This window comes from Dipteris shenzhenensis, chromosome 18 (genome assembly GCF_047967505.1).
Source record: "Dipteris shenzhenensis isolate YYH24624 ecotype China chromosome 18, Dip_SZ_1.0, whole genome shotgun sequence".
Classification (NCBI taxonomy): domain Eukaryota; kingdom Viridiplantae; phylum Streptophyta; class Polypodiopsida; order Gleicheniales; family Dipteridaceae; genus Dipteris; species Dipteris shenzhenensis.
The window spans coordinates 48489008-48513740 of NC_141613.1; the positions used below are offsets into that span (position 1 = coordinate 48489008).

At 44.8% G+C, this 24733-nt stretch overlaps 1 protein-coding gene across 3 annotated transcripts in view; it reads left to right on the top strand.

The window, feature by feature from the left end:
* The window catches only part of LOC147891341 (Putative thiol-disulfide oxidoreductase DCC), a 166238-nt gene extending 141809 nt beyond the window's left edge, over positions 1-24429 (top strand). For all 3 annotated transcript variants that reach the window (XM_087389711.1, XM_087389714.1, XM_087389713.1), the window contains 2 exons: positions 23646-23689; positions 23919-24429. In XM_087389711.1, the coding sequence (XP_087245837.1) occupies positions 23646-23689; positions 23919-23960 (86 nt within the window). In that variant the 3' untranslated portion in view covers positions 23961-24429. The remainder of the gene's footprint in view (positions 1-23645; positions 23690-23918) is intronic.
* The last annotated feature ends 304 nt before the right edge of the window (positions 24430-24733 follow it).

A 24733-nucleotide genomic window follows, 5' to 3' on the forward strand; every position in this document is an offset into this window, starting at 1 on the left:
CAAGGAGGGTCTACCCATCCGCTGAAGCCCAAGTACCCACAGGTATACCCCTATGAATAGTGAGCCAAAGAAAGTAGGAGACTTTCCTGGCTCTACTGATGCCCCAAAAGTGAGTCCAGTAGCTCAGCAAGAGCTTTGCAGTAAGTCCCTGTGCGTGCCAATGCTGTGAGGCAAATGGTAGGTGACGAGAGTCTCTCTGCTGAAGCCTGTAACCTACCCTCGTAGAGTACTGGAAAAAAGAAAGAGGACGAGCGCCTGCCACCGGAGCAGGCCACGCCCACTCACCTGGGTCCCAGTCGAGCTCCGCAAGAGGTCGACCCTGAAAGATCCAAAGTCTCCATCTAGGATCCTCTGCAATGGTCAACCTAGACGAATCTGTGGCCCATTCCTTACCCAGGCAACCAATGACCCTGACTCTTTGCCAAAGGAGCTCCTGTCGATCCAGGGGCTGAGTGGGATACAATCTGTGAGAGGAGTCCGTCTCAAAATAAGTAAACGGTGCCGGTCCTAAACGAACTCCAATGCATAACCCAGCCTCACTAAAACAACCTGACCAAGTAAAGATGGGATGAACATAGGCTGGATCTGTAAGCATGTCCCTCCACCCCTGAGGAATAGCTCTCATGATTAGTAATCTGGTGGAAGCAATCTGTCTAAGTGGCCTGTGTCTATCTCTGATCTCCTCCTCTGACATCTCCACACCTCCCCTAAACCAATCTCCAACTATCACAACCCCCTGAGCACGCCATCTGGCCAAGGGAGTCCTAAGTTCTGTACCAGGGGAAGATCCCTGATACCGAACCAGGGGGTTATGATAAAGTGGCTGTCGGGCAATTTCCTCTCTGGAGGAGAGAACTGCTCTGATGAGGTGTTGACGAAAATGATCCCATATCTGAATAAGCCTTTTCACAAGTGGTGAGGAAGGCTGAGAATGCTGGTCCGTCAAGAAGATCCAACTGACTCTTCCTGCCCACTAGCCTGTTGCTCTGGGGGTGCACTGGTGAATCCCATGCAGTAGGAACTGCTTCCACGGCTGATCTCTTGGAGTCAAACCTCTAACAAGAAGTTTGACTAAAAGGGCTCTGCTCTGCATCTTAGGATCAAGAACTCCAAGTCCTCCCTGCGAGGCGGGTAAAGTGATAGTATCCCATGAAACCCTAGCCCTAGTGTCCTCAGAACCATCACCACCACTCCACAGGAAGTTTTGGAGCAATCTCCTCACCTGACGGATCGAGTCAGCATGAAAGCACCAACATGACGCAACGTACCACATAGTCGCTAGTAGAACTTGGTTGAGTACCAGCGCTCTTCCGGCCAAAGAAAGTCTAGCCGTGCTCCAGTAGGCTAGCTTTCTCCGGATGCTCTCAAGCACTGGGGCAAACTGTTGCGTCGGGGACACCTCAATGCCAACCTGAAAACCTAAATATCTCGTGGAGGTGCCTCTGGGAATCCATACAAAGCCTTTGTCTCCTCCCCAAGCCGGGGTATCCTACTGAGCTCCTGTCCAGATGCCTTTTGATTTGTTCCAATTGACAAGTCCTCCTGAGGCGAGGCAGAACTTGTCAATTGAATCCGCAGCAGTAGCGAGACTATAAGCATCTCCTCTGACTGTCAATGCCGTGTCGTCAGCAAACTCAGTGTCCAGAAGCTCCTGCTCCTGCCGGATAGGAAGATGGAGGCCCAAAGAGCCATGACTGGTAGCCTGCATAAAGTATCCCATAGCCTCCGCTACGAAAAGAAAAAGGTAAGGTGCAAGCGGGCATCCCTGTCGTACCGATCTGGATAGGTGAAAAGCCGGTCCTCTGCCTCCACAGACCACCATCCTGCTAGAAGAGCGGGAGTAAAGTGAGGAGACCCAAGAAATCCATCTATCTCTAAAGCCTAGCCTCCTCATAGTGCCCTCCAAGAAACCCCATTCCACCCTATCATAAGCCTTCTCAAAATCGAGGAGAAGAACTGCAATCTCTTGCTGACTCTCCTTCGCCCAGTGAGTGGCCTCCCAAAAAGTGAAGATGTTATCCAAGATACTCCGATCTTGGACAAATCCTGTGTGAGTAGCTCTGATGATATCTGGCAGCATAGGCTTTAGGCGAAGAGCCAAGGTCTTCACTAGGATCTTGTAGGCTGTCCCTAGAAGTGTAATGGGTCTCCAATTACGTAGGACTGTCTTGTCTCCCCCTTTCAGGATGAGAGAAATCATACCTGTGCATAATGTCTCGCCCAAAGATCCTGTATCAAGAGCCTCTGAAAAGGCAGAGAGTAGATGAGGCCCAATCGTATCCCAAAGAGCTCTAAAAAGAAGTGGCGACAAACCGTCCTCCCCAGGGCATCTATCTCTGGGCAGCTCATGTAACGCATCCGTGATCTCTAGGAGTGATAGTGGGCTATCCAAAACATGACTCATCCTGTCTGAGACCATCAGGGGAACATGGCTCCAAATCTCCTCTCTGGCTCTAATCATCTCCTCGGTGACTGGATCAGCGGTGTAAAGAGTGGAATAGAAATCAGAAGTGATCTCAACAAGACGGTGAGGGTCCGTCTGAAGAGACCCGGCCTCATCCACAAGTCTACGAAGACTGTCCGAAGAGTATCTCTGACCCACTGCCCTGAAGAACTCTCTAGAACATCTATCCCCTTTCTGAATCCAGAAAGTCTGCTGAGAGTAAAACCTGAACTGGGCCCTCCTGCCCTGAATCTCCTCTAGTCTCTCCTGAGCCTCCAAAAGCTACTCTCTGATGAAAAGAGAATGAGGAAAACTCTGAATCAATCTCTGAAGTCTGGATACCTCCGCTCTTGCATTCCGATCTCTGATTCTGAGCTTTTCCTTCTCCTCTTTTGCCCTCAACTGGCAGGCCCTGCTGACTCTAGCCAAAGCCTCCTCTACCCACAACAACCAGCCCTGATCCAAAGGAGTGTCCACTGACAACCAAGTCTCTCTCAACCGTTCCACGAACTCTGTATCCTGAAAAACAAAGTCCGGAACTTTGACAGAGCCTGTGCTCTCCAATCGAGAGGTAGGAAGAATCTGTAATAGGACTGAAGCATGGTCAGATAAAACATAACCCGGGCAGATCCCAATCTGTCCTCCTCTGGCCTGACCCCAATGGCCAATATAAAACCTGTCAAGTCTGACCAAAGAAAGAGAGCCATGGAAAACCCCGGACCAAGAGAACTGAAGACTGTCTGCCAACTGACGAAAGTCATCCAATCGGCAGCATCATGAAGTCCAGCATGCAAAACAAAACTATCCCATTCCACTCTCTCCCTATCGGAAAGGCCACCCTCTATCTGACCCGACTTGTCTTCAGCGAATTCAACCATTTTGAAATCACCTCCAACAATCCAGGTGTCTGCCTGAGGAAGGGACTCTCTAAGCTGTCTCCAAAAAGCACGTCTGTGAGCTGGATCCGTGGGAGCATACACATTGAGAACACCAACTGCTGTGTTCTCAATATGAAGAATAACATAGCATGCTCTGCTCTCCACTAGTGTACCCTCTTGGGTGATCTCTGAGGCCCACCTAGCTGAAACTGAAATGCAAACTCCTCCCCTCATGCCATCCGCTGAGCTCCAGTAAGTCCGGCTCTGTCCTCTGAGTAAGGATCTACATCTGTCAATCCTGTCCTGGGAGAGCTTATGCTCTTGGATAAGCACGATGTCTGGAGGGGAACCTGAGGAAATAAACCGAAGGGAGTCCCTAAGCAACTGCAATCTAGGAACTCCCAATCTACGACCATCTGTATCTGAGGTAAATCTGCGGCCGTTCAGTCCTCTTACATTCCAAGAAATGATGGACAACCTAGACATTGGATGGAAGTGAGGGTGTGCCAGTGGCAACGGCACAAAACTCTCTCTGACAGCGCAGTCCAAAGTCGGTCTCTGATCCAACTCCAAATCTGCCCCAACTCATGTAAAATAGCTCCATCCAAGGGAATAGTACTTGTCTGGGTACTGAGCAAAATCTGTGACCGCACTCGCAAAAGATTTGGATAAACCAGGAGTGAAAAGCTGCGAGGACGAGGCTGTGCTGGGGGGGGTGTCCAAAAGGACGCTCCGCATAGCAACAAAGGAAGGTACTGTGCGACGGGGTTGTGAAAGGGGTCTCGAGGGAACCTCGTACAGGCGCCTGAGATCCTGGGATGGGCTCTGACTCTGACCTGTGTCATAAAATACCACTCTCTCAACAGACTGCTGGGGAGAGGCATCCATCACCGTAACTGCAGCCTGAGCAGTCTCCTGCTGAAAAACTGTCTCCGTAACCAATATCTGAACCTCTGGGGTAGTGGTGTCTAAAGTCATCAAATCCTGAGCTACTGTCTCCTGCTCAGTGAGAAGACCTGCTTGTGGATGGTCCTCCGTGTCACCCCATTCCGGGGTCTCCTGCACATGCATCTCGACTCCCTGAACTACCGTCTCCTGCACAGTGTCAAGACCTGCCTACGGATGGTTCTCTACAACTCCCCTTTCCGGGGTCTCTTGCACATGTGACTCGACTCCCTGAGTGACCGTCTCTTGCACCGTGTCAAGACCTGCTTGCGGATGATCCTCTGCATCTCCCCTTTCCAGGGTCTCTTGCACATAAGTCTCAACTCTCTGCCATCTGTGAGCTCGTATCTGGGGCCGCTTGTACTGCTGGCTCTTCCTCTGTCTCCATCTCCTCCGAGCTCTCCGTGAAAGCTGTTCCACTGGAGGCACCTCCGGGTCCTTTGATTCCACTGGAGGCTCCCCCAGAGGAGGCTCCTCTCGTTCTGCTGAATGAGTCGAAGCAGGCTCAGAGACCCCTGGAGGCTGAACTGAAGGCTCTGGGCCTCTCGTAGGATGAGAAGGATCCGGAGTCTCTGATCTTGGCTGACGACTGGGGCAATCCCTAATAAAGTGACCTCTCTTCGGACAGAAAAGACACTGATCAGGAAGCCCCTCGTACAAAACCCTCTGTTGCATCTGGACCCCATCTCCCGTGGAGTACGAAATCAAAGTAGGCAAAGGTCGAGGAGGGGGGAACTCTAAAGTGAGTCTGACCCTCGTAACACCTGTACCAGTAAGTGACTGAGCATAGGAAAGTCTAGCACCTGATGGGATGACTGTACCTGCCACGCTAGCCATATGCTCCACAGCTCTGCGACAAGAGCTGACCTCATCAGGAAGTCCAGGGAAAAGCATCCAAAAAGAGACTTGACGCGGTCCCGGGGACGTATTACTGAAGTGCTTCCGCCAAGGCCACAAATGGATGACTCTGCTCTGAAACTGAATCGGAGAGCTCATAAGTACTCTTTGAGCCTGCTCTGCAGATTGAAGGCCAAAAGAAAAGTATCCTCTGCCAAGCAATCGAAAAACTATAACTGAGACACCCAATGAGGCCATGCTGGTGTACACCCAGTCACGTAACTGTTGGCCTCTACCGGGGAGAAAGCCAATTATGTGCGTCAAACGAGAACCCTCCTCTGCTGCCTCAATCATCTGCACAATGTCAGGAGGAAAGGAAACTGTGACTTCGATCTCCTCAGGTTCGGTGACGGGAGTGGCATTATTGTCCTCCATTGTCTCAGCTTGCGCTGTCCTGAGGGGAGGAGCTGCCTCTGCTGAAAAAACCACCAAGAACTCGCAACCAACCACTAGAAACCCCAAAAAACCCCCTGGTTAGAGAATGCTCCCAACTTCAGCTTGCATGGAATGACAGCAGACCGCTCAAAACAGAAGCAGAAAGCTCCGCAATTGCCTGGAAGTAGCCCAGGAACACAGCTCCCCGGAACACACGTAGAACAGTCCTGGAAGAGGGCCCTGAAGCCCAACCTGAAGTGCAAGGGAGGGGGCAGACGGCAGCTACTGGCGGCCTAAAGGGCAGCCTAGAAGGCAGCTTGAAGGGGCGACCTGCAGGGGCAAGGGGAGCTCGACTAGCAAGTCGTGACCTGCAACAGCCAGTCGGGCTGAAGGGGTGGCGCAATGCGAAAAGGCTAGGAGGGGGGGCTCGACCACCAGGCGCACCTGCAGCAGCCAAACGGGCTGAAGGGAGGCACGGCGCGAGCAGGCAAGGGAGGCGACCTGAGCAGGGAGCTCTGCCAAGGGAAACCTGCGCGGCCTAGGCAGCAGGGTGCTGCCAAGGAAACAGGTCGCGGCCAAGGGGCAGGGCACTGCCAGGGGTGGCTGATGGCGACGGACGAGGCGGGGGGCAGCAGCAGGCGGAGCTCCTCCAAGATCGTCTATTTCCTATGGAGATATTTTGGAAAAGTAAATCTCATAAAAAGGCTTTGCGATTACTTCCCATGCAGTCTGTTTGTTCTTCTAAGACTCATGGGGGACTGAATATTCTCAATCTTCAATTTCATATGTTGGCAAGAAAGAGCATTATGATTGCTGATTTTTTTCAGCAAAAACAGCCATGGGCTATTATGTTAGCAGCTATGTGTGGAAACATGAGGTCTCACGGATATGGGCATTGGATTACAGATCACTAGGAAGCAGTCATGACTACATTTCAGGGGAAAATTCCTGGCTGTCCTGTTTCCACAGCTTTTATTCATGATTGGAAGAGAATTCTCTCTTATGCTAAATGGTCAGGTGCTTCCTCCCATCATGGTAATTCTCTTCGTTTGGAAAGCATCCATTGGAGCAAGGTGTTTGAATCGCCTCTTGCTTTACAGGCACCTATTATAGCATATAATCTTATGAAATCGGGCATAAGATTTGTCGGAGACGTGGTGGATCAGCATGGTTATGTGCTTTCATTTCCACAAGCTTGCAGGACATTCCCCTTGGGTCTGCATCATAGGCCCATTTGGAGAATACTTACAACTATGTTGCAGCCATTTGTTCCTGTTCCTCCGCTTTGTACAGGACAGATTACTGAATTGGAATCTGACTTCCTTGTCTCCTGCTACCTGTTCACTTTCAATGCATAATTTGACATCCTCGATGGTTTACAGATTTCTTCTTCCACCGCCATGGATTGATAAGCATGCCAACACTCTTTGGAATTTGGATAGGCCTTTATCTTGGTGGCAATCAAAACTCAAGAAAATTTGGAAAGCTAAATTGCCATTGAAACAGAGGCTTTTTTTATGGAGATGTATAGTGGGAGCTTTTTCCATTGAGGTGAAATTGGAAGCACGTCGTATTGCTTCTTCTTCCTGCCCCCGTTGCTCTCATCACCATGAGACAGTTCCCCATTTGTTATGGTCTTGCCCGCACTCTCGGATATTGATCACTCATGTCTCTCATTTGCTGCGGCTCCGGTTTCCCTCTATCAGATTCGGGAAACTCTTCTAGATGTTTGGATGCTTCTCATCTCAGATGTCTCCATTCCTCCTTTTCTTTCACTGGGCTCGTTTTTGGGTACTATGGACTATTTGGACACAGAGATTGCATTTTAGGATGGGACAACAGTTTCCTCAGGCATATGCTTTCTTCAAAATGTCCCTCAAGCAATCTTTATATGATAGTTATGCTGCGAGGGACTTGGATGCTACTAGCCTTGAAGTGTTTTCTCACTGATTTTGAGTTCTTCCATTGGGCTCTCTTTTGGAGTCTAATGTCATGTACATTTATTTCATGTTAATTTTATAGTTACTAGTTTCACCAAAAAAAAAAAATGTGTGTGTGTGAGGGTGTGTGTGTGTGTGTGGAGAGCTCCAGCTATGGCGACGATAACAGCCCCTAGCCGGCCCTGTTGGTGATCCCGACTTGCTTCTACTGCTGTGCCTACGGTCCGTTCATCCTCCTGAGTTTGCTCGCTGCTATCAGCCACCTTTCTAGAGCTCCATCTGGTCTCTTTTCCACTTCGTTTCAGCCTCTTGCAGCTCCCCATTTGTGTGTGTGTGTTCCCTGCAGCTCTCCGTTTGTGTCTGTGAGCAAGACGATCTGCTCCACGTTCCCTTTGGACTGTGTGCAGCCTGTTCGCAGCCCTTGCCTTTGCTTGCGAGAAATTTCGTCACAGTTTCGCCATCCTGTGTGCCCTCTCAAGCCACCTTAAGCGCCTCATTACTGGTTTCCTCTCAGATCTCAAAGTCAATCTATCATGAGAGTCAGAAAACCCAATGGTCTTTGGACCTAGACTTTATCTCAGCTAGAAAAACAATGCTGGATCATTTTCAGCTTCTTTTTTCTCAGCCATCTTCTTCTACTCCTCAGGTTGAATTGGCTCAGAGCAGATTTATTGAGCTTGTTTCTCCTATTGTTTCTTTGCCAAAAGCTTCAATGCTAGAAATGTCTTTTTCAGATATTGAATTGGATCAAGCCCTCAAACATTTGGGTAAACATAAATCCCCTGGCTGGGATGGTTTGACGGTTGAATTTTTTGTAGCCTTCTAGGCTGAATTGAAGGGTCCAATCTTGAAGCTCATTAATGTAGCTTGGCAGCATCAACATCTTCCTTCAACTTGGAAGCATGTTCTGGTTAAGCTTGTGCCCAAAAAACCTCTATGTGGGACTATGGATGACTGGAGGCCCATCACTTTGATGCCTGTTATATATGAACTTATTGCTAAAATGTTGGTTCATCGGATAAAGGATATCCTTCATGATGGACTTCATCCCAAGCAATATGGTTTTGTTCCAAGAAGGAATATACATGATAATATCTCCAATACCCTCATCGCAATGGAACATGCAAAATATTCAGCTCAAGATGTTTTGGTCATGCAGGTGGATGTGGCAAAGGCATTTGATACCGTACAGTGGGATTATGTCTCTCAAATCATGTCTAAACTTGGTTTTGGGCCAAAGCTAGTTAATGTCATGTATTGGCTTTACTCAAATTCCACTGCTCAATGCTTTATAGGGAATCATTTGTCCGAGTCTTGGGCTTTGGAACGATCAGTTCGACAAGGATGCCCTCTCAGTGCTTTGCTCTATGATATTGCTTCACATCCTTTGCTTCTTTATATGGATCATCTGGTTGATACGGGACAGTTAGTGGGGCTTCAGATTCCTGGCTCACGGCCTTTCGTTGCACATGCTTATGCAGATGATTCATTCTTCATGCCAAAGAATAGTCCTCTGGAGCTTCGCTTATTGATGGATACCCTTTCTAATTTTGGGTTGCCAACTGGTCTAAAAATTAATTTTCAGAAATCAAAACTCTTGCCTCTCAAGCATTGCGACTGGCATGCTATCCTTTGGCCTCGGCCAGATTATTCATCCGGAAAACATAGTAAGACATTTGGGTTATCCAATTGGCTGGAAAATCAAAAATAAGAAACAAATGTCTTGGGTATTTAACAAAATTCAGGACAAATTAGAATATTGGAAGATCTCCACTTGGCCTTTGCATGTTCGGCTTCGAATCGTCCAGTCCATTGTTTTAGCTTATGTCCAGTTTTACCTTCCTTTATTACATTGGTCAACTCGAGATCTCTCTTCTTTTATGTCTCAAGCCATGGAGATTTTTGGAAAACTAAGCTTCATAAAAAAAGCTTTAAGGTTGCTCAAAATGGACTTGCTTTGCTCACTAAGAATGCATGGTGGTTTGAATATTATAAACATCAAATTTCATGTGTTGGCAAGAAAGATCACTATGCTCAAGACTTTTTTGCAGCAAGAGCAGCCTTGGTCTATCATGTTGGCATTTTTGTGTGGCCAGATGCACACAAATGCTTATGGACATTGGCTAGTTGATCCATCAGAAGTAGTACTTGGCAAGTTTCAAGGTAAAATCCCTGGTTGTCCATTTTCTATTGCCTTGATTCAAGATTGGAGGAAAGTGCTCTCTTGCATCAATGGTCTCCCCATCCTGCTTCTATAGCTTCCTTGCATTGAATGGAAAGCCTTCATTGGAGTGCTGTTTTCTACTCTCCTCTTGCTGTACCCCTCTTGCTGTACAATAACCAATCAGAGCTTACAATCTCATGAAGTTGGGCATCCGGTTCATTGATGATGTGGTAGATACTCAGGGGCATATTCTCTCTTTTCCGGCAGCATGCCAATACTACAATCTTGGGATGCATCATAGACCCATATGGAAAGCTATTGCAGATCTCTTACTCCCTTTGGTTCCGATTTCAACATTGGAAGTAAGAGACAGACTTCAAGATTGGCATCTTCAGTCTTTAAATCCAGGATTATCCTCTCAGCCTTTGCATCTATTGACTTCCATACAGGCTTATCGATTGATATTACCTCCTCCATGGATTGCTCATCATGCAAATTCTCTTTGGCATCTGAATAAGTCTTTAACTTGGTGAAAAGGAAAATTGAAATTGATATGGAAGTTGACAATGCCATTGAAGCAACGACTCTTTCTCTGGAGATGTATTGTTGGTATTTTTCTAGTGGGAGTGAAATTGGCTCAAAGAAGGATTGCCTTTCCTCTTTGTCCAAGATGTCATCATACTCGTGAGAGTATTCAGCACTTATTGTGGTTTTGTTCATATTCCAGAGACCTTCTGGACAAGATCTCCTATTTTTTATCTCTCAGATTTCCTGCACATAGGTTCTCGAGGTTTTTCTGGATGTTTGGCAGATTATCAGCTTCTTTGTCACAGTATTCTCTTTTCTTCCATTGGACCAGATACTGGGCCTTATGGACCCTCTGGCTACAGCGAAATCATGCATATCTGAATTCTCCCTTCAGCATCCTTATGAGTTCTTTTGGGCCTCATTGCGGCAGTCCTTATATGATGCCTTGCATTTGGATGTTTCTTGCATTCAGCTCTTCTTTTACAGTTTCTCATGGATAGGGCATTGGCTCTTTTCTTGAGCACTGCCCTGTTGTAAAATGGATGTTTCATAATATAATTTTCTTAGTTTCACAAAAAAAAAAGTGCGTGTGCATCAATCAACATCTTCCTTTAGCTTGGAAGCATGGTCTGGTCAAGCTTGTGCTCAAAAAACTCCTATGTGAGACTATGGCTGACTGGCGGCCCATCACTTTGATGCTTGTTATATATAAACTTATTGCTAAAATGTTGGCTCTTCGGATAAAGGATATTCTTCATGATGGTCTACATCCCAAGCAATATGGTTTTGTTCCAAGAAGGAATATAGATTATAATATCTCCAATACTCTCATCGCAATGGAATATGCTAAATATTCAGCTCAAGATGTATTGGTCTTGCAGGTGGACGTGGTAAAGGCATTTGATACCGTACAATGGGATTATGTCTCTCAAATCATATCTAGACTTGGTTTTGGGCCAAAGCTAGTTAATATCATTTATTGGCTTTACTCAGATTCCACTGCTCAATGTTTTATAGGGAATCATTTGTCTGAGTCATGGACTCTGGCACGGTCAGTTCGACAAAGATGCTCTCTCAGTGCTTTGCTCTATGCTATTGCTTCACATCCTTTGCTTCTTTATATGGATCATCTAGTTGATTCTGGACAGCTAGTGGGGCTTCAAATTCTTGGCTCGCGGCCTTTCATTTCACAGGCCTATGCAGATGATTCTTTCTTCATGCCAAAGAATTGTCCTTTGGAGCTTCATTTATTGATGGATACCCTTTCTGATTTTGGGTTGGCAGCTGGTCTAAATATTAATTTTTAGAAATCAAAACTCTTGCCTCTCAAGCATTGTGACTGGCATGCTCTCCTTTGGCTAGGTCAGATCATTCCTCCGGAGAACATAGTAAGACATTTGGGTTATCCAATTGGCTGGAAAATCAGAAATAAGCAACAAATGTCTTGGGTATTCAACAAAATTCAGGACAAATTAGAATATTGGAAGATCTCCACTTGGCCTTTGCATGTTTGGCTTCGAATTGTCCAATCCATTGTTTTAGCTTATATCCAATTTTACCTGCCTTTATTACATTGGTCATCTCGAGATCTCTCTTCTTTTATGTCTCAAGCCATGGAGATTTTTTGGAAAACTAAGCTTCATAAAAAAGCTTTGAGGTTGCTCAAAATGGACCTGATTTACTCTCCAAGAATGCATGAAGGTTTGAATATTCTCAACATCAAATTTCATGTGTTGGCAAGAAAGATCACTATGCTAAGGGTATTTTCTCAGCAAAAGCAACCATGTTCTATTATGTTAGCGTTTTTGTGTGGCCAGATGCACACAAATGCTTATGGGCATTGGCTCATTGCGGCAATCCTTATTCGATGCCTTGCATGAGAAAGATTTAGATGTTTCTCGCGTTCAGCTTTTCTTTTACTGTTTCTGATAGATAGGGCATTGGCTCTTTTCTCGAGCACTTCCCTGTTGTAAAATGGATGTTTCATAATATAATGTTTTTAGTTTCACAAAAAATTAAAAAAAGTGTGTGTGTGTGTGCATCCTCGACTGGTCGTACTCCTGAAGAAAATTCAGGAGTGGGTGTTACATGGGCAGCTGTGATAGCCAGTCGGACTCTCTTTCCCGAAGAAGATATTGTTGGTTTGTTGTCCACTTCTCAACCAGTTGTGATACCTCAAGGTTGGGGTCCGGATCTTGAGGTTGATATGCAGGCCTGATTTCAGTTCTCCCTTTGCTGTACATAATCTATAAATATGCTGTCGAAACTCATATGTTTGACACTTAATGTACAGGGTTTGTGTGATGCTTCTAAATGGAAGACAGTCTGGGAGTATCTCAATCACTTACAGCCAGTTGTGGTAGCTTTGCAGGAACATAATCAGCATGTGTATGCTGGACAGCATGGTCATTTTCACGGTTATGAGATTTTCTATGCTGGACAGCATTCCTTTTCGGGAGTGATCTTTCTGATTAGGCATGATCTTCATCCCTCTGTGGCCTTCCATGATTCACAAGGCAGATGGATGGTTATGCAATGCATTGTACAGGGTGATATTTTTGAATTTGCATCTGTCTATGCTCCTCAGTCCTCCCGTCATCGAGGACAGATTTGGAAAGATATGCAGAGGTATCCATGGAGGCAGTATGCTTTTCTTTGTAGTGACTTCAACAATGCTCCTCAGCCAGGGGATAATACATCTGGTCATACACATATGTTGGCCTCTGAGAGGCAGAGCTGGTCTAAATTGTTGCTTGATTTCAATTTTGCTGATCTTTGGATAGCATCTTATTTATTGCTGCCTGGGTTTACTTTCCATTACATACAAAGCTAGACTGGACATGTGGTACAGAGTTGATCCTCGGCACTCTGATACTTTTACTACTACCTTGTCAGTTGATTATGCATTTGTGCAAATGATCATGCACCTCTATGTTTGAGGATTTCTCTACATGACATGCTGGATGATCGGCTTCCACATAGAAGGCTCCTCATGGTTAACAATAGCTATTTGGATCATGATCATTTTAAGGCCATGGTGTATGATGCATGTCAACCTCTTTCACCTCAAAGTTTTATCGAAACTGATTATGCCTGGGATGCATTTGTTGCTCGTATGCAATTAGTTATTCGGGATTATGACAAAAATTATCTCAAAACATTGAGAGATATGGTTGCTCGGGCAAAATCTACCTGTCAGTCTTTGACTGAACTCAGTCATTTTCGGTCTTTGTCTCTTGATGCCAAGCTAGACATTGTTTGCAAAGTAATGATCATAGAAAAATTGCCAAATGGGAGACGAGCTCGTCAGCGAGCTTTCTTGGATAAAGGTTTCTCGTCGAAGGGTTTTTTTAAGAGCTTACATCATAAGTGACAAGCTACCAATATATGTCGTACTCTGCTTTCTGATGGACATTGGACTTCCTCTCGAGCTCAACTTGCTGCAGCTTGTGTTCATCATTTCTCCAGGCAGTTTGGACAGGCTGATCCTCTTTCTCCGGCAGTATTGGCAGCCCGGACTCAATTACTGCAGCATTTTTTTCCTATTGTTTCTCATGCACAAGCTCTTCAGCTTGAATGCCCTTTCACTGAAACAGAATTGACCATTGCTGTCCAATCATGTGGTAAATGGAAATCTTCAAGATGGGATGGCCTTACAGTGGAATTTTTTCTTGCATACTGGGATCTTCTCAAGCCCATTTTGCTGCGTATGATCAACCATGCCTGGGAACAGCAACATATGCCAGTTTCTTGGAAAAAAGGGCTAGTAAAGCTTCTTCCCAAACAGCAAATTTGTGAATCGTTGGCTGATTGGAGACCCATTACTCTTATGCCTGTCATTTATAAAATCATCACCAAAATGGTGGTTGATCGTATTAAAGGATACTTACTGGTTTATATCCTGCACAATATGGCTTTGTTCCTCACAGGCATATCACTGATAATGTCGCAAATGCTTATGTTGGAATTGAGTATGCCAAATACACGGAGCAGGATGTTCTTTTATTGCAAGTTGATATTGCCAAGGCTTTTGATATTGTTCAATGGGACTTCATCTCTCAGACAATGCATGCTTTGGGATTTGGGCAGAAATTGCAACATATCATATACTACTTTATAATGACAGTCAACCTGCTTGCATTCTTTCTGGGGATATCTCTGAAGCATAGACTCTTCGTTGCTCTGTGCATCAAGGCTGTCCACTTAGTGTGCTCCTGTATGCTATAGCCACGCACCCCATGCTTCAACATATGGATCATCTCGTAGCTACGGATAAGCTACATGGTTTGGAAATTCATGACACTAAACCATTGCTTGCTCAAGCTTATGCAGATGATTCTTTTTTCACTCCCTGCAATACAGAGCAGGATCTTTATGAGCTGATGCAAGCTCTTTCTTTATATGATTTAGCTGCTGGGCTTCATGTAAATTTTCAGAAATCAAAATTGTTACCTTTGCATTCCAAGGAATGGCACTCTCTTTTATGGCCTGGAGAAATCATCCCACCAACTCAATTGGTTCGTCATCTTGGCTATTCTTTGAGTTGGACACTTTCTCCTTGTCAACAATCTGATTGGATTCTTGCAGCTCTCAAGAAAAAGCTGAAGTACTGGAAATTGGCAACTTGGCCTCTGCATGTTCGTCTTTGAATTATGCAATCTATTGTGATGGCGTATATTCAATTCTACTTGCCTCTTATTATGTTCAATAAGGCTGATCTTGCCTCTTTTATGTCTGAGGCGCTGGAAATCTTCTGGTGTTCTCGCCATGGCAAAAAAAGCTTGCGTTTGCTTCTGGTACAACAGCTTTGTTCTCCAAAGATGCATGGAGGTCTTAATATTCTTAATATCCATCTGCACATTCTTGCTCATAAGGGGAAACTCATGCTGCAGTTTTTGCAAGGTTCTCAACCATGAGCTGCCATGATTCATCGTTTACTCTTGCATGTTGAATCTCCAGCTTTTGGTCATTGGCAGCTTTTCTAGTGGGAGTTTCTTTTTGGTTCTGTGACAAGCAAAATCCCCGGCTGTCCTTTGGTTTCCCATTTGTTAATGGATTGGAAACATATCCTTTCTCACTTGGATCGGCATGGCAGTGATTCCTTGCAGGGCAACTCTTTCAGAGCTGAAAGTATACATTGGTCTAGAGTGTTCGCCCTTCCTTTGTCTTTATAGGAGCCTCGACGTGCGTATTTTCTGAGTCTCAAGGGGATTCGTTTGGTTCAAGATGTTGTTGATGATGCTGGAATTCCCCTTACTTTTCCTTTGGCTGCTACTAAATTTGGCCTTGGAATGCATTATCGTCCACTTGGCATAAGATTACTTTGATGCTCTAGCCTTTTCAGCCGGTTCCTCCATTGCATCTACAGGATCGTCTTCAAGACTGGACACTTTCTTCTGTGGGCTTGTCATACCCTCCTCTGCACTTTGCACATATTACTGTCTCCTCTTTATAAAGTTCTACTTCCTCCGCCATTTATCTCACAAAAGGCAAATCAGCTTTGGCATCTTAATCATCCTATGAAATGGTGGTGGAAACTACTGAGAAAGATTTGGAATTCTAAGATTCCTCTTTGTCAGCAGGTTTTCTTGTGGAGAGCTTTGTTGGGTGTTCTTCCTCATGGACAGCTCTTGGCACGACGACATATTGCTTCCTCTATTTGTCGCAGATGTTTTTGGCTTCGAGAGAGACTGTGTCTCATCTCTTTTGACATTGTCCTTCCCCTCGTGCTTTCTTGGACTTCGTTGGGTAGATTTTGAGAGCTTGGTTTTCTCAGATTGCTTTTGGCAAGTTCTTCTGGCTTTTTGGTGTACATCCACCTAGACATGAGTTTGATTTCTTTTTTGTTTGGGTTCGGTATTGGGCATTCTGGACTCTTTGGAAGGATCGTAATCATAGATTCTTTGGTGATCCTGTTTTTTCCACTCTCTTTCTTCAGCACTCTTTGCAGCAATCGCTTTTTGATTGCTTGCAATCTCATGTCTTTGATCATGATGTATATTTGTCCTGCAGTGAGATTTTCTCTTGATGTATTATAGCTCTCCCTTTCTAGGATAGCTTTTTTTTGTAATATAATGACTCAAAGATTCCACCATTAAAAAAAAAAAAGTGTGTGTGTATATTTGGGTTCACTATTGGGCACTCTGGACTTTATGGACAGACAGGAAGTGTAAAGTCTTTGGTGATGCCAAATTTTTCCTCTTTGGCTTTTTTGAGCATTCTCTGCAGCAATCTTTCTTTGATTGCTTGCAAACGCACTGCATAGATCATGATGTATATCTAGCATACAGTGAGATTTTCAGTTGATGTACTTTTGGCTGCCTCGTTTTTGAGGTCACTACTCTTGTAATATAATCAATCAAAAGTTTTCACTAAAAAAAAAGAGTGTGTGTTTTTAGGAACTAAAAACACTCAAAAACACACAGATATACTAGATGTTATTTATTGGAGCAGCTTTTACTTCTTTTAGCTTTTCACTTTGTTTTTGTGAGTAGTAGTTGTTTTACACTAGGACAGCTATGAATGTAAATGCTTTTAAAAGCAAATTTTCTTTAACGAAAAATAAAGTGTGTGTGGCATTGCACACAACATGCACTATAAATCACCATAGGCCTAATGTCGAGCACTTGGTACATGTTTTTGGTATATATTGGGTGGTGTAGACCCGTAAGAGTTGGAATAGACTTATTTTTTTTCTATTACCCATTCAGTTTTTTTTTTGGGCTTCAAATAGATTTCTATTAAGCATGAAAGAAACAGTAGAGAGAAGAAGCTCAAGGCAAAGATACAACATGCAAATAATGAAAAACATGTGGTAGAATACCACTCATAGTCTAAACTAGATAGCCAGGGCTGTGGCTGGAAATGCCACATCATGCTTTTGATGATCTTAGAAAAGAAAGGACAGCCTCTCCACTATCTGAGAAAATTTGTCTCTTGGTCAAATCAGACTTAGAAGAACCTTGCATCAAGACTAAATAGCCATCATGGTGTACCATATATGTCCAAATGCTAGCCAAAGTATGAGCTGCTGGGTGGACTTAGGTGCCATCAAGAGCCTCTGTGCATCTAGATCTCCAAACATGCCAGGCTGTGATGCTCACTACTAAATCTTCCCTGTAATGGTCCATTGATGCATGTGGAAGTCTGTAATAATGAGAAGAAGGGATAGCATGAAGGCGACAAAACGGTACAACTTACTGCCACACCAAGATAGTCAGGAGGAGTCGTGACTCTCTTAAAAATCTGAGGCCCCATATGTGAGAGCCAGGCCACTGAACCCCAAGTGACGAAGAAACGCGAGGAGGAAAACTTGCGCAAACAATTGATAGAGCACCGAGGACAATAGGGATCCATTCCAAAAATGCTCCTCCACTGATTCTCTGCAACCCTCCATGAATAGAAAGCCAAAAAAAGAGAGTGTTTTGTATCCTAGGGAATTCCAAAGCCTCCTTCAAAAAGTTCTATGAATCTCCAAGGTGATTTGAGAGCTCTCCCACTGATGAGCTGTGGAAGGTCTCCAAACTCTTGCAATAATCTGAAATTTCCTGGCATTACGTATTGTAGAGTCAAAAAAATGACGACCCTTTGCATGGTTTGCTACAATCCACTCCCACTTTCATGGATCCGATTGGAGGAACTCTATGAGGAAACCCCCAAAGATCCTTGCCTTTCCTATTTCCAATTTCTTCTTCTCTCCCTTTCCCTTTCACTTTCCCTTGCCTTCCTTTCCTTTCCTTCTTCGTTCCCGCTCCCTTTCCTCTCTCTTTTTCCTCTTCCCTACCCTTTCCCTTCCTAACTCCAACTCAATCAGACCCCAATATCCCACACCAACTACAGCCTCAAGGCTTAGGAAATCACTCTCGAGATCAAACAAGGGTGTCCTTTGTCGCCTACCTTGTTTGGCCTCTACATTGACGAGCTTGAGACAGTGATGCAGACACAGGGAGGTGTAGGTTGCTCTCTTGCGAGCACGCTGATCCAGATTTTGCTCTACGCAGATGACATGGCTCTCTTGTCTTCCTCAGCAGAGGGGCTTTAGAGACACCTAGACGCACTACAGTCCTTTTGTGAGTCTCATGATTTGAAGGTCAACCTGGGTAAAACCAAGGTCATGATCTTCAATACATCTCGAGCCATCATGCGTCAAGAGCAGTTCATATTTGTGGGGTCATCAGTTGAGATAGTTTCATCATACACTTATCTTGGGGTTATCTTCTCCAGACCCAGCTTCACTATGAGACCCGCGATGCAAGCACGCTTGAGTAGAGGGTATGCTTCATTGGCCAAACTAGAGAGGCAGTGCTTCTGCTTGCACTTTCAGGACCCATGCACCAAGGGGTTGCTTTTTGACTCCTCGGCTCGCCCAGCGAGGATGTACGGCAACCCTTGTTGGGGGCCAAACTTGTCGGATACAGAGTGGGCCCGTATGGAGCAGCTACAAGTTCTCATGTTATCACGGATGATTTGTGATAAGTCATCCGTTCCTCACTAGATCATTCAGGCTGAGTTTGGGTCACCCCCTTTATAGCTAGATGCTGCATTTCAGGTCATCACATGTCTGTACCGAGTTAGGGAATATGGGGATTATACCTTGGGGCGTAGCAGGCTACCATGGATAGCTCTATCCTCTTCTATGGCACTTGCAGCAGGAGGAGACCAGAGGTGCTGGTATGCACGTACAGAGAGATGGTTTGAGCGATTGGGGCTCCACATGGATAGACTACCTTCCTTCCATGGATGCTCCGTTTTCTCCCCTCTTATCACACGAGGTCAACCAGGTTATCCGTGAGAATCTACTACAGCTACACACATTTCGGACCTGGTTGGGACCGAGTGAACTCCCAGTGAAGCTTAGCTTCTACAGAGATCACTTCTTACATATCACAACGGAGGGTTTCATTGACCCATCAGGATACACACAGATTTACCTACCCCACTCACTAAGGATCTATCTTGGGCAGTTCCGAGTCTCTTCACACAAACTCCGCATTGAGAGCGGCAGAGCAGAGCGACTACCCAGGGAGAGGCGCATATGCACACTATGTGACATGGAGGAGGTTGAGACAGAGGAGCATTTCATCTTCAGGTGTCCTGTGTACTATGAGATTTGAGGACGTTTCCACTGCCTCTTTAGGGATAGTTACGGATTTTGGCCTGTTTCCCCTCCTACCCAGACCAGCGGTGTTTGGCAAGTTTCAATCATGAGGCACTTGGACACTGTGAGAGGATACTTTGAGCACGGAGACAGGAGCAGACTTCTTCCTCGGCTGATCCCTCTGAGAGCTCTATCATGGAGTTCTTTCAGCTAGATCACATGGACCCCCACGAGACGAGGCCTCGACATGACCGTGACCCGGAGCCTGTGACCCGACAGCTCAGACAGCGGGTTGACACACAGATCACACTCAAGGACATCCCCTCCTTTAGAGTCGGAGCCCCCGACCAACAGGGGTCACAATAGCCCTGGTTAGACGCAGAGCTACGACCAAGAGACGTGCTAGGACCGCACCTCTGAGTGGCCGACAACACTCTATTACCGATTTCATGCCTCCACTGCCCCATCCATCCTGATGTCTTGCTACTGCCGATGATGATGATGATATTGATGACGATGCTGAGACTAATATATAGTTGACCATTGACACGACTATGTTGTACTCAGGACTGAGTACTGTTATTCTGCATTTTTGCATTGGTATGGATGCTCGTTTAGTAGCTCCACTACCACAGCTTGTTGTATCAGGATTTTCATAGTCTCATAGACCCATCAGTCTTCCGAAGACTTATTCTGCATTTTTGCATTGGTATGGATGCTCGTTTAGTAGCTCCACTACCACAGCTTGTTGTATCAGGATTTTCATAGTCTCATAGACCCATCAGTCTTCTGAAGACTTAATAAACTTTCTTTCTTTCTTTCTTTCTCCAACTTTATGGGGAGGTTTGGGTTGTCTAACCCCAATCTAGTTAACCCCTTGCAAAACAAACAAGAGTGCTTGAGGAGCCACACGGCCCTCTACCAACTTCTACTTCAGAAGTGCACAGAGTAAGCTTGAGTTCTCCCAGAATTGGATGTGTCCTCACAACCGTAGACGCAGTCAATAAGGTAGGAATACAGAGCATGGCTTAACGATCCCAAGGTGGCCAAGGATATAGTCCCACTAAATATGATTAATGTTTTAAGGGAACCTGAGGATGAAAACTTGATACAAAAGGTCAAGGATGACCTCCATTGGCTGAGATACGTTAGTGTTGTCACAGCAGCCAATGTTGAAGACCTTGAGAGGCCTTTCGCAGACATTGAACTTGATGCTTTGAAGCATTTGGCTAAAGGCAAATCTTCAGGATGGGATGGCTTAACTATGGAATTCTTTGTGGGCTGAGTTGAAAGTCATTCTTCTTAAAAGGATCAATCTGGCATGGCAAGAACAATAGCTTCCACGTTCCTGGAAACATGGCATTGTGAAATTGGTTCCTAAAAAACATTTATGTGAAAATTTCACTGATTGGAGACCAATTACACTTATGCTTGTCGTTTATAAGCTTCTTGCTAAGATGATTGTTCAGAGAGTGCCTGTCATTTATAAGCTTCTTGCTAGGATGATTGTTCAGAGAGTTAAAGGGGTGTTGCATGATGGTTTGTACCCAAGGTAATATGGCTTTGTGCCCAGAAGACATATCAATGATAACATTTCCAATGCACTATTTGCCATTGAATATGCCAAATATACTGAATAGGATGTTTTGACTATGCAAGTGGATGTTGCCAAAGCATTTGATATTGTTCATTGGTATTTCATCTCAGAGACTATGTCTAAGATGGGATTTGGAACTAAATTGATTCATGTGATTTATCTTTTATATTCAGCCTCCACTTCACAGTGCATCCTTGACAAAAATATGTCCAGACCTTGGACTTTGTTCACATCCGTGAGGCAAGGGTGCCCTTTGAGTGCTCTTTTGTATGCAATTGCCACTCATCCGCTTTTATTATATATGGATCATCTGGCGGATACAGGACAGTTGCATGGTCTTCAGATCCCTGAGGCAAACCCCTTTTTGGCACAGGCATATGCTGATTACTCCTTTTTTATGCCTCAAAACAGCCCCAATGAGCTTAGGCTGCTCATGAGCACTCTTTCTGATTTTGGACTGGCTCCTGGTCTAAATGTTAACTTTGACAAATCCAAGCTTTTGCCCTTCAAAGTTTGTGATTGGCATTCTCTTCTTTGGCCTGGTCAAATCTTGCCTCCACACCAAATTGTAAGGCACTTGGGGTACCCTTCGGGCTGGAATATTACAATAAAACAGCAAATGGCATGGGTGTCTGCAAAGCTCAATCACAAGCTGGACTATTGGAAGTTATCCACATGGCCTTTGCATGTATGACTCAGAATTGTTCAATCTATTATCATGGCTCATGTTCAATTTTATCTCCCTCTTTTGCATTGGACTTCCAAGGATGTTACTAGTTTCATGTTTTGGAAAACAAAATCATACAGGAAGGCTTTGAGGTTGCTCAAAATGGATCTTGTATGTTCTCCGAAGATGCATGGAGGTCTTAATATACTTAACATCAGATTTCATATTTTGGCCAGGAAGATTATCATGCTTTCGATCTTTTTTCAGCAAAACAGCCTTGGGCACAGCTATGTGTGTGAACATGAGAACAAAGGCATATGGAGACTGGAGCACTGACCATTGGGAGGTAGTGATTGAAAATTTTCAAAGGAAAATACCTGGTTTTCCTTACTCCACTTCTATTTTACAGGATTGGAAACGAGTCCTCTCTAATGTTAAATGGTCTCCTGCCACTTCAGCTCCAGCTAACTCTCTTCATCAAGAAAGCATACACTGGAGCTCAGCCTTTGATACTCCTCTGGCATTGCAGGAGCCAGTTAGAGCATACAATCTTATGAAAATTGGAATTCACTGTATTGATGATGTGGTATTATCATTTCCAGATGCTTGCCATAGAGTTCCTCTTGGTATGCATTGTAGACTAATATGGAGGAAAATATGCTCTCTACTCTAGCCTTTTCTCCCAGTGCCTCCATTTGATGATTCACACAGGCTTTAAGATTGGAAGCTCATGCCTCATTTTCAGGGCCCCCCTCTCAATGTAGAATATCACTTCCATGAAGGTTTATAGGCTGATTTTGCGTCCTCCATGGATTGCACAATATGGGAATGCTCTTTGGCATTTGCGGAAATCTCTTCCATGGTGAAAGTCCAATCTCAAACTGATATGGAACAGTAAATTGCCCTTGAAACAAAGATTGTTTCTTTGGAGATGTATAGTGGGGGTTCAGTTGGTGTCACTTTGGCCACACGCAGAAGTGCAGCTCCTCATTGTTTGAGGTGCTCCCATCCTACTGAGACTGTCCCATATCTTTTCTGGTTTTGTCCTCATTCCAGACTTCTTCTTGACAGGATCTCTCACTGCCTTCAACTCAGGTTTCCTGGCCATCGATTTGGCAAGTTCTTTTTGGCTATTTGGAAGATATGCTCCAGCACCAGCCCAATACTCACTCTTTTTTCGTTGGGTTAGATTTTGGGCAGTGTGGACAATTTGGAAGCAGAGAAATCAAGTCTTCTTAGGAAGCCCACTGCTTCAGCCATATGAGTTCTTCAGAGTATCATTGAGACAATCTCTATATGATGCTTGTCAGCAGGATGATTTGGATGTCTCTTGTCTGAGGTGTTTTTCCACTGCTTCTGATTTTTCAGAATAGTTTTTTCTGAGACTATTCACATTGTAAAAATATTTTCTTAATGTAAATACAGTGGTCTCACCCCCAAACAAAAAAATGTATGTGTGTGTGTTTTCTTTTCTTTTCTTTTTTCTTTTTTTTAAGGGGGGGGGGGGGGGGGGGCGGGCGGGGTGAGGGTGAGGGGGAATGAGAGTGTGTGGTGGTGTGAGAATGTGTGAGGAGAGAGTGTGCGTGTGTGTGTGGAAGGGGGCGGGGGGTCAAGGGGTTGAAAGTGAGTGTGTAGAGGGGGGGAGAGAGAGAGAGAGAGAGAGAGAGAGAGAGAGAAGGGGAGTGCTAAGATTGGAGAGAAGCAGCGAAGCGGGGCGGGGCGGGGGGGGGGGGGGCTGCACGAGCGTCTATACAATCCATATGGATGTGGGTGAGTGGGGCTGGATGCCAGGCAGAGTAGTCGAAAGGATGGGAGTGGAGGCAAAAGAGCAGCGGGGAGAGCTGGGATGGGCAGGTGAGGCAGAGTGGAAAGGCTGAAAGCAGAGGTAGAAAGGAGAGGGAGTGAAGGCAGAAGGAGGATGAGGAGGGCTGCAGATGGGATGGAGAGGTTGAGAGGGTTGTGGGATGGAGAGGGCGGGTGGAAAGGCTGGTGGAATGGGTGGCAGGGTGTCAAGAAGCTTGAGGGCAGCAGGAGGAGCAGCATAAAGTAGTGATTTAAATACTGCTGTATGCTCTTGATTTTGTAAGAATATGAAGTATTCTGATGACTTTCAGGGCGCCCACCTTTAATCGAGATTCTGGAGAAACGACGAAGAAAGGTACTTCCATAATGATCCTGATAAAATTTGGACCTTGTTAACAAAGTCTGATTAGTGGGTTCCATTGAAATCACATGCACAAGCTCATGTGTGGGCATGCTTATGAAAAGAGAGAGACGTAACTTTGGTGTGCCTGAATTTTTTTCCTAAAAAGCTCACTGACATCAACTGATTTTCTTTTTAATGCTTGAGATTAGGGTGTTATACTTACCAAGTTGGGATATGGCAGGCTGAAGGAGAATGTAAATCAGATCAGTGCCAACTGGATTAGTTCCATCCTTGGTGCAGATGATCTGTTGGCCACAGCCTTTGGCCAATCTCTAATGTAGATATTATTTTCGAGATTACTAGCACCAGCAGCTGAAACAAGTGTCCAAGGAATACATTAAAACCAATTGGAAATTCCTCCATGGGGCTGTGGGTTTGAATTGCATGCTGTGGTAGTAAGTCTCATGTATCATTATAAAACATCACAACGATAGCATGTTTTTTTAAATGAAGTAATATACGTCTGACAAGCATGGAAAAAAACTTTGAATACCATCAGAATTTTCAGTCTGATCATCCTTACTGAGTGTGAGTCCCTGCTCCAAAGGTGTAGCTACTGGCTTGCAATTCTTCATCTTGTGCAAAATACTCGTCATATTTTTTTTAGGAGAGAGAGATTCCACATCGTGGGTCTACCTGACTCTGCACCCAAACAACAATGCAAAAAGGCCCAAATCTGTCATATCAAATTGGTGGAAAGCATGCTTTGCAATTCTGAATTTTTTAAATTGTCATTACCAATTTGCTAGTAAATTGGTGGAAATCATGCTTTGCATTCTGAATTATCAATACCAAGATCTTATCTCACAAAGCATAAAGACTGACGTAGTATGAGTGTTATTAAACCCTTCGGACAACAAAAACTGATGTATCTTCTGATACCATTGTTATAGGAATCTGGAAGGTCATTGTTACAAGAATGACCTAAGACCTTTAACATATAAAACCTTGTTACAAGGATAGCCAACAATCTTTGACCAGAAGGAATCATGTACA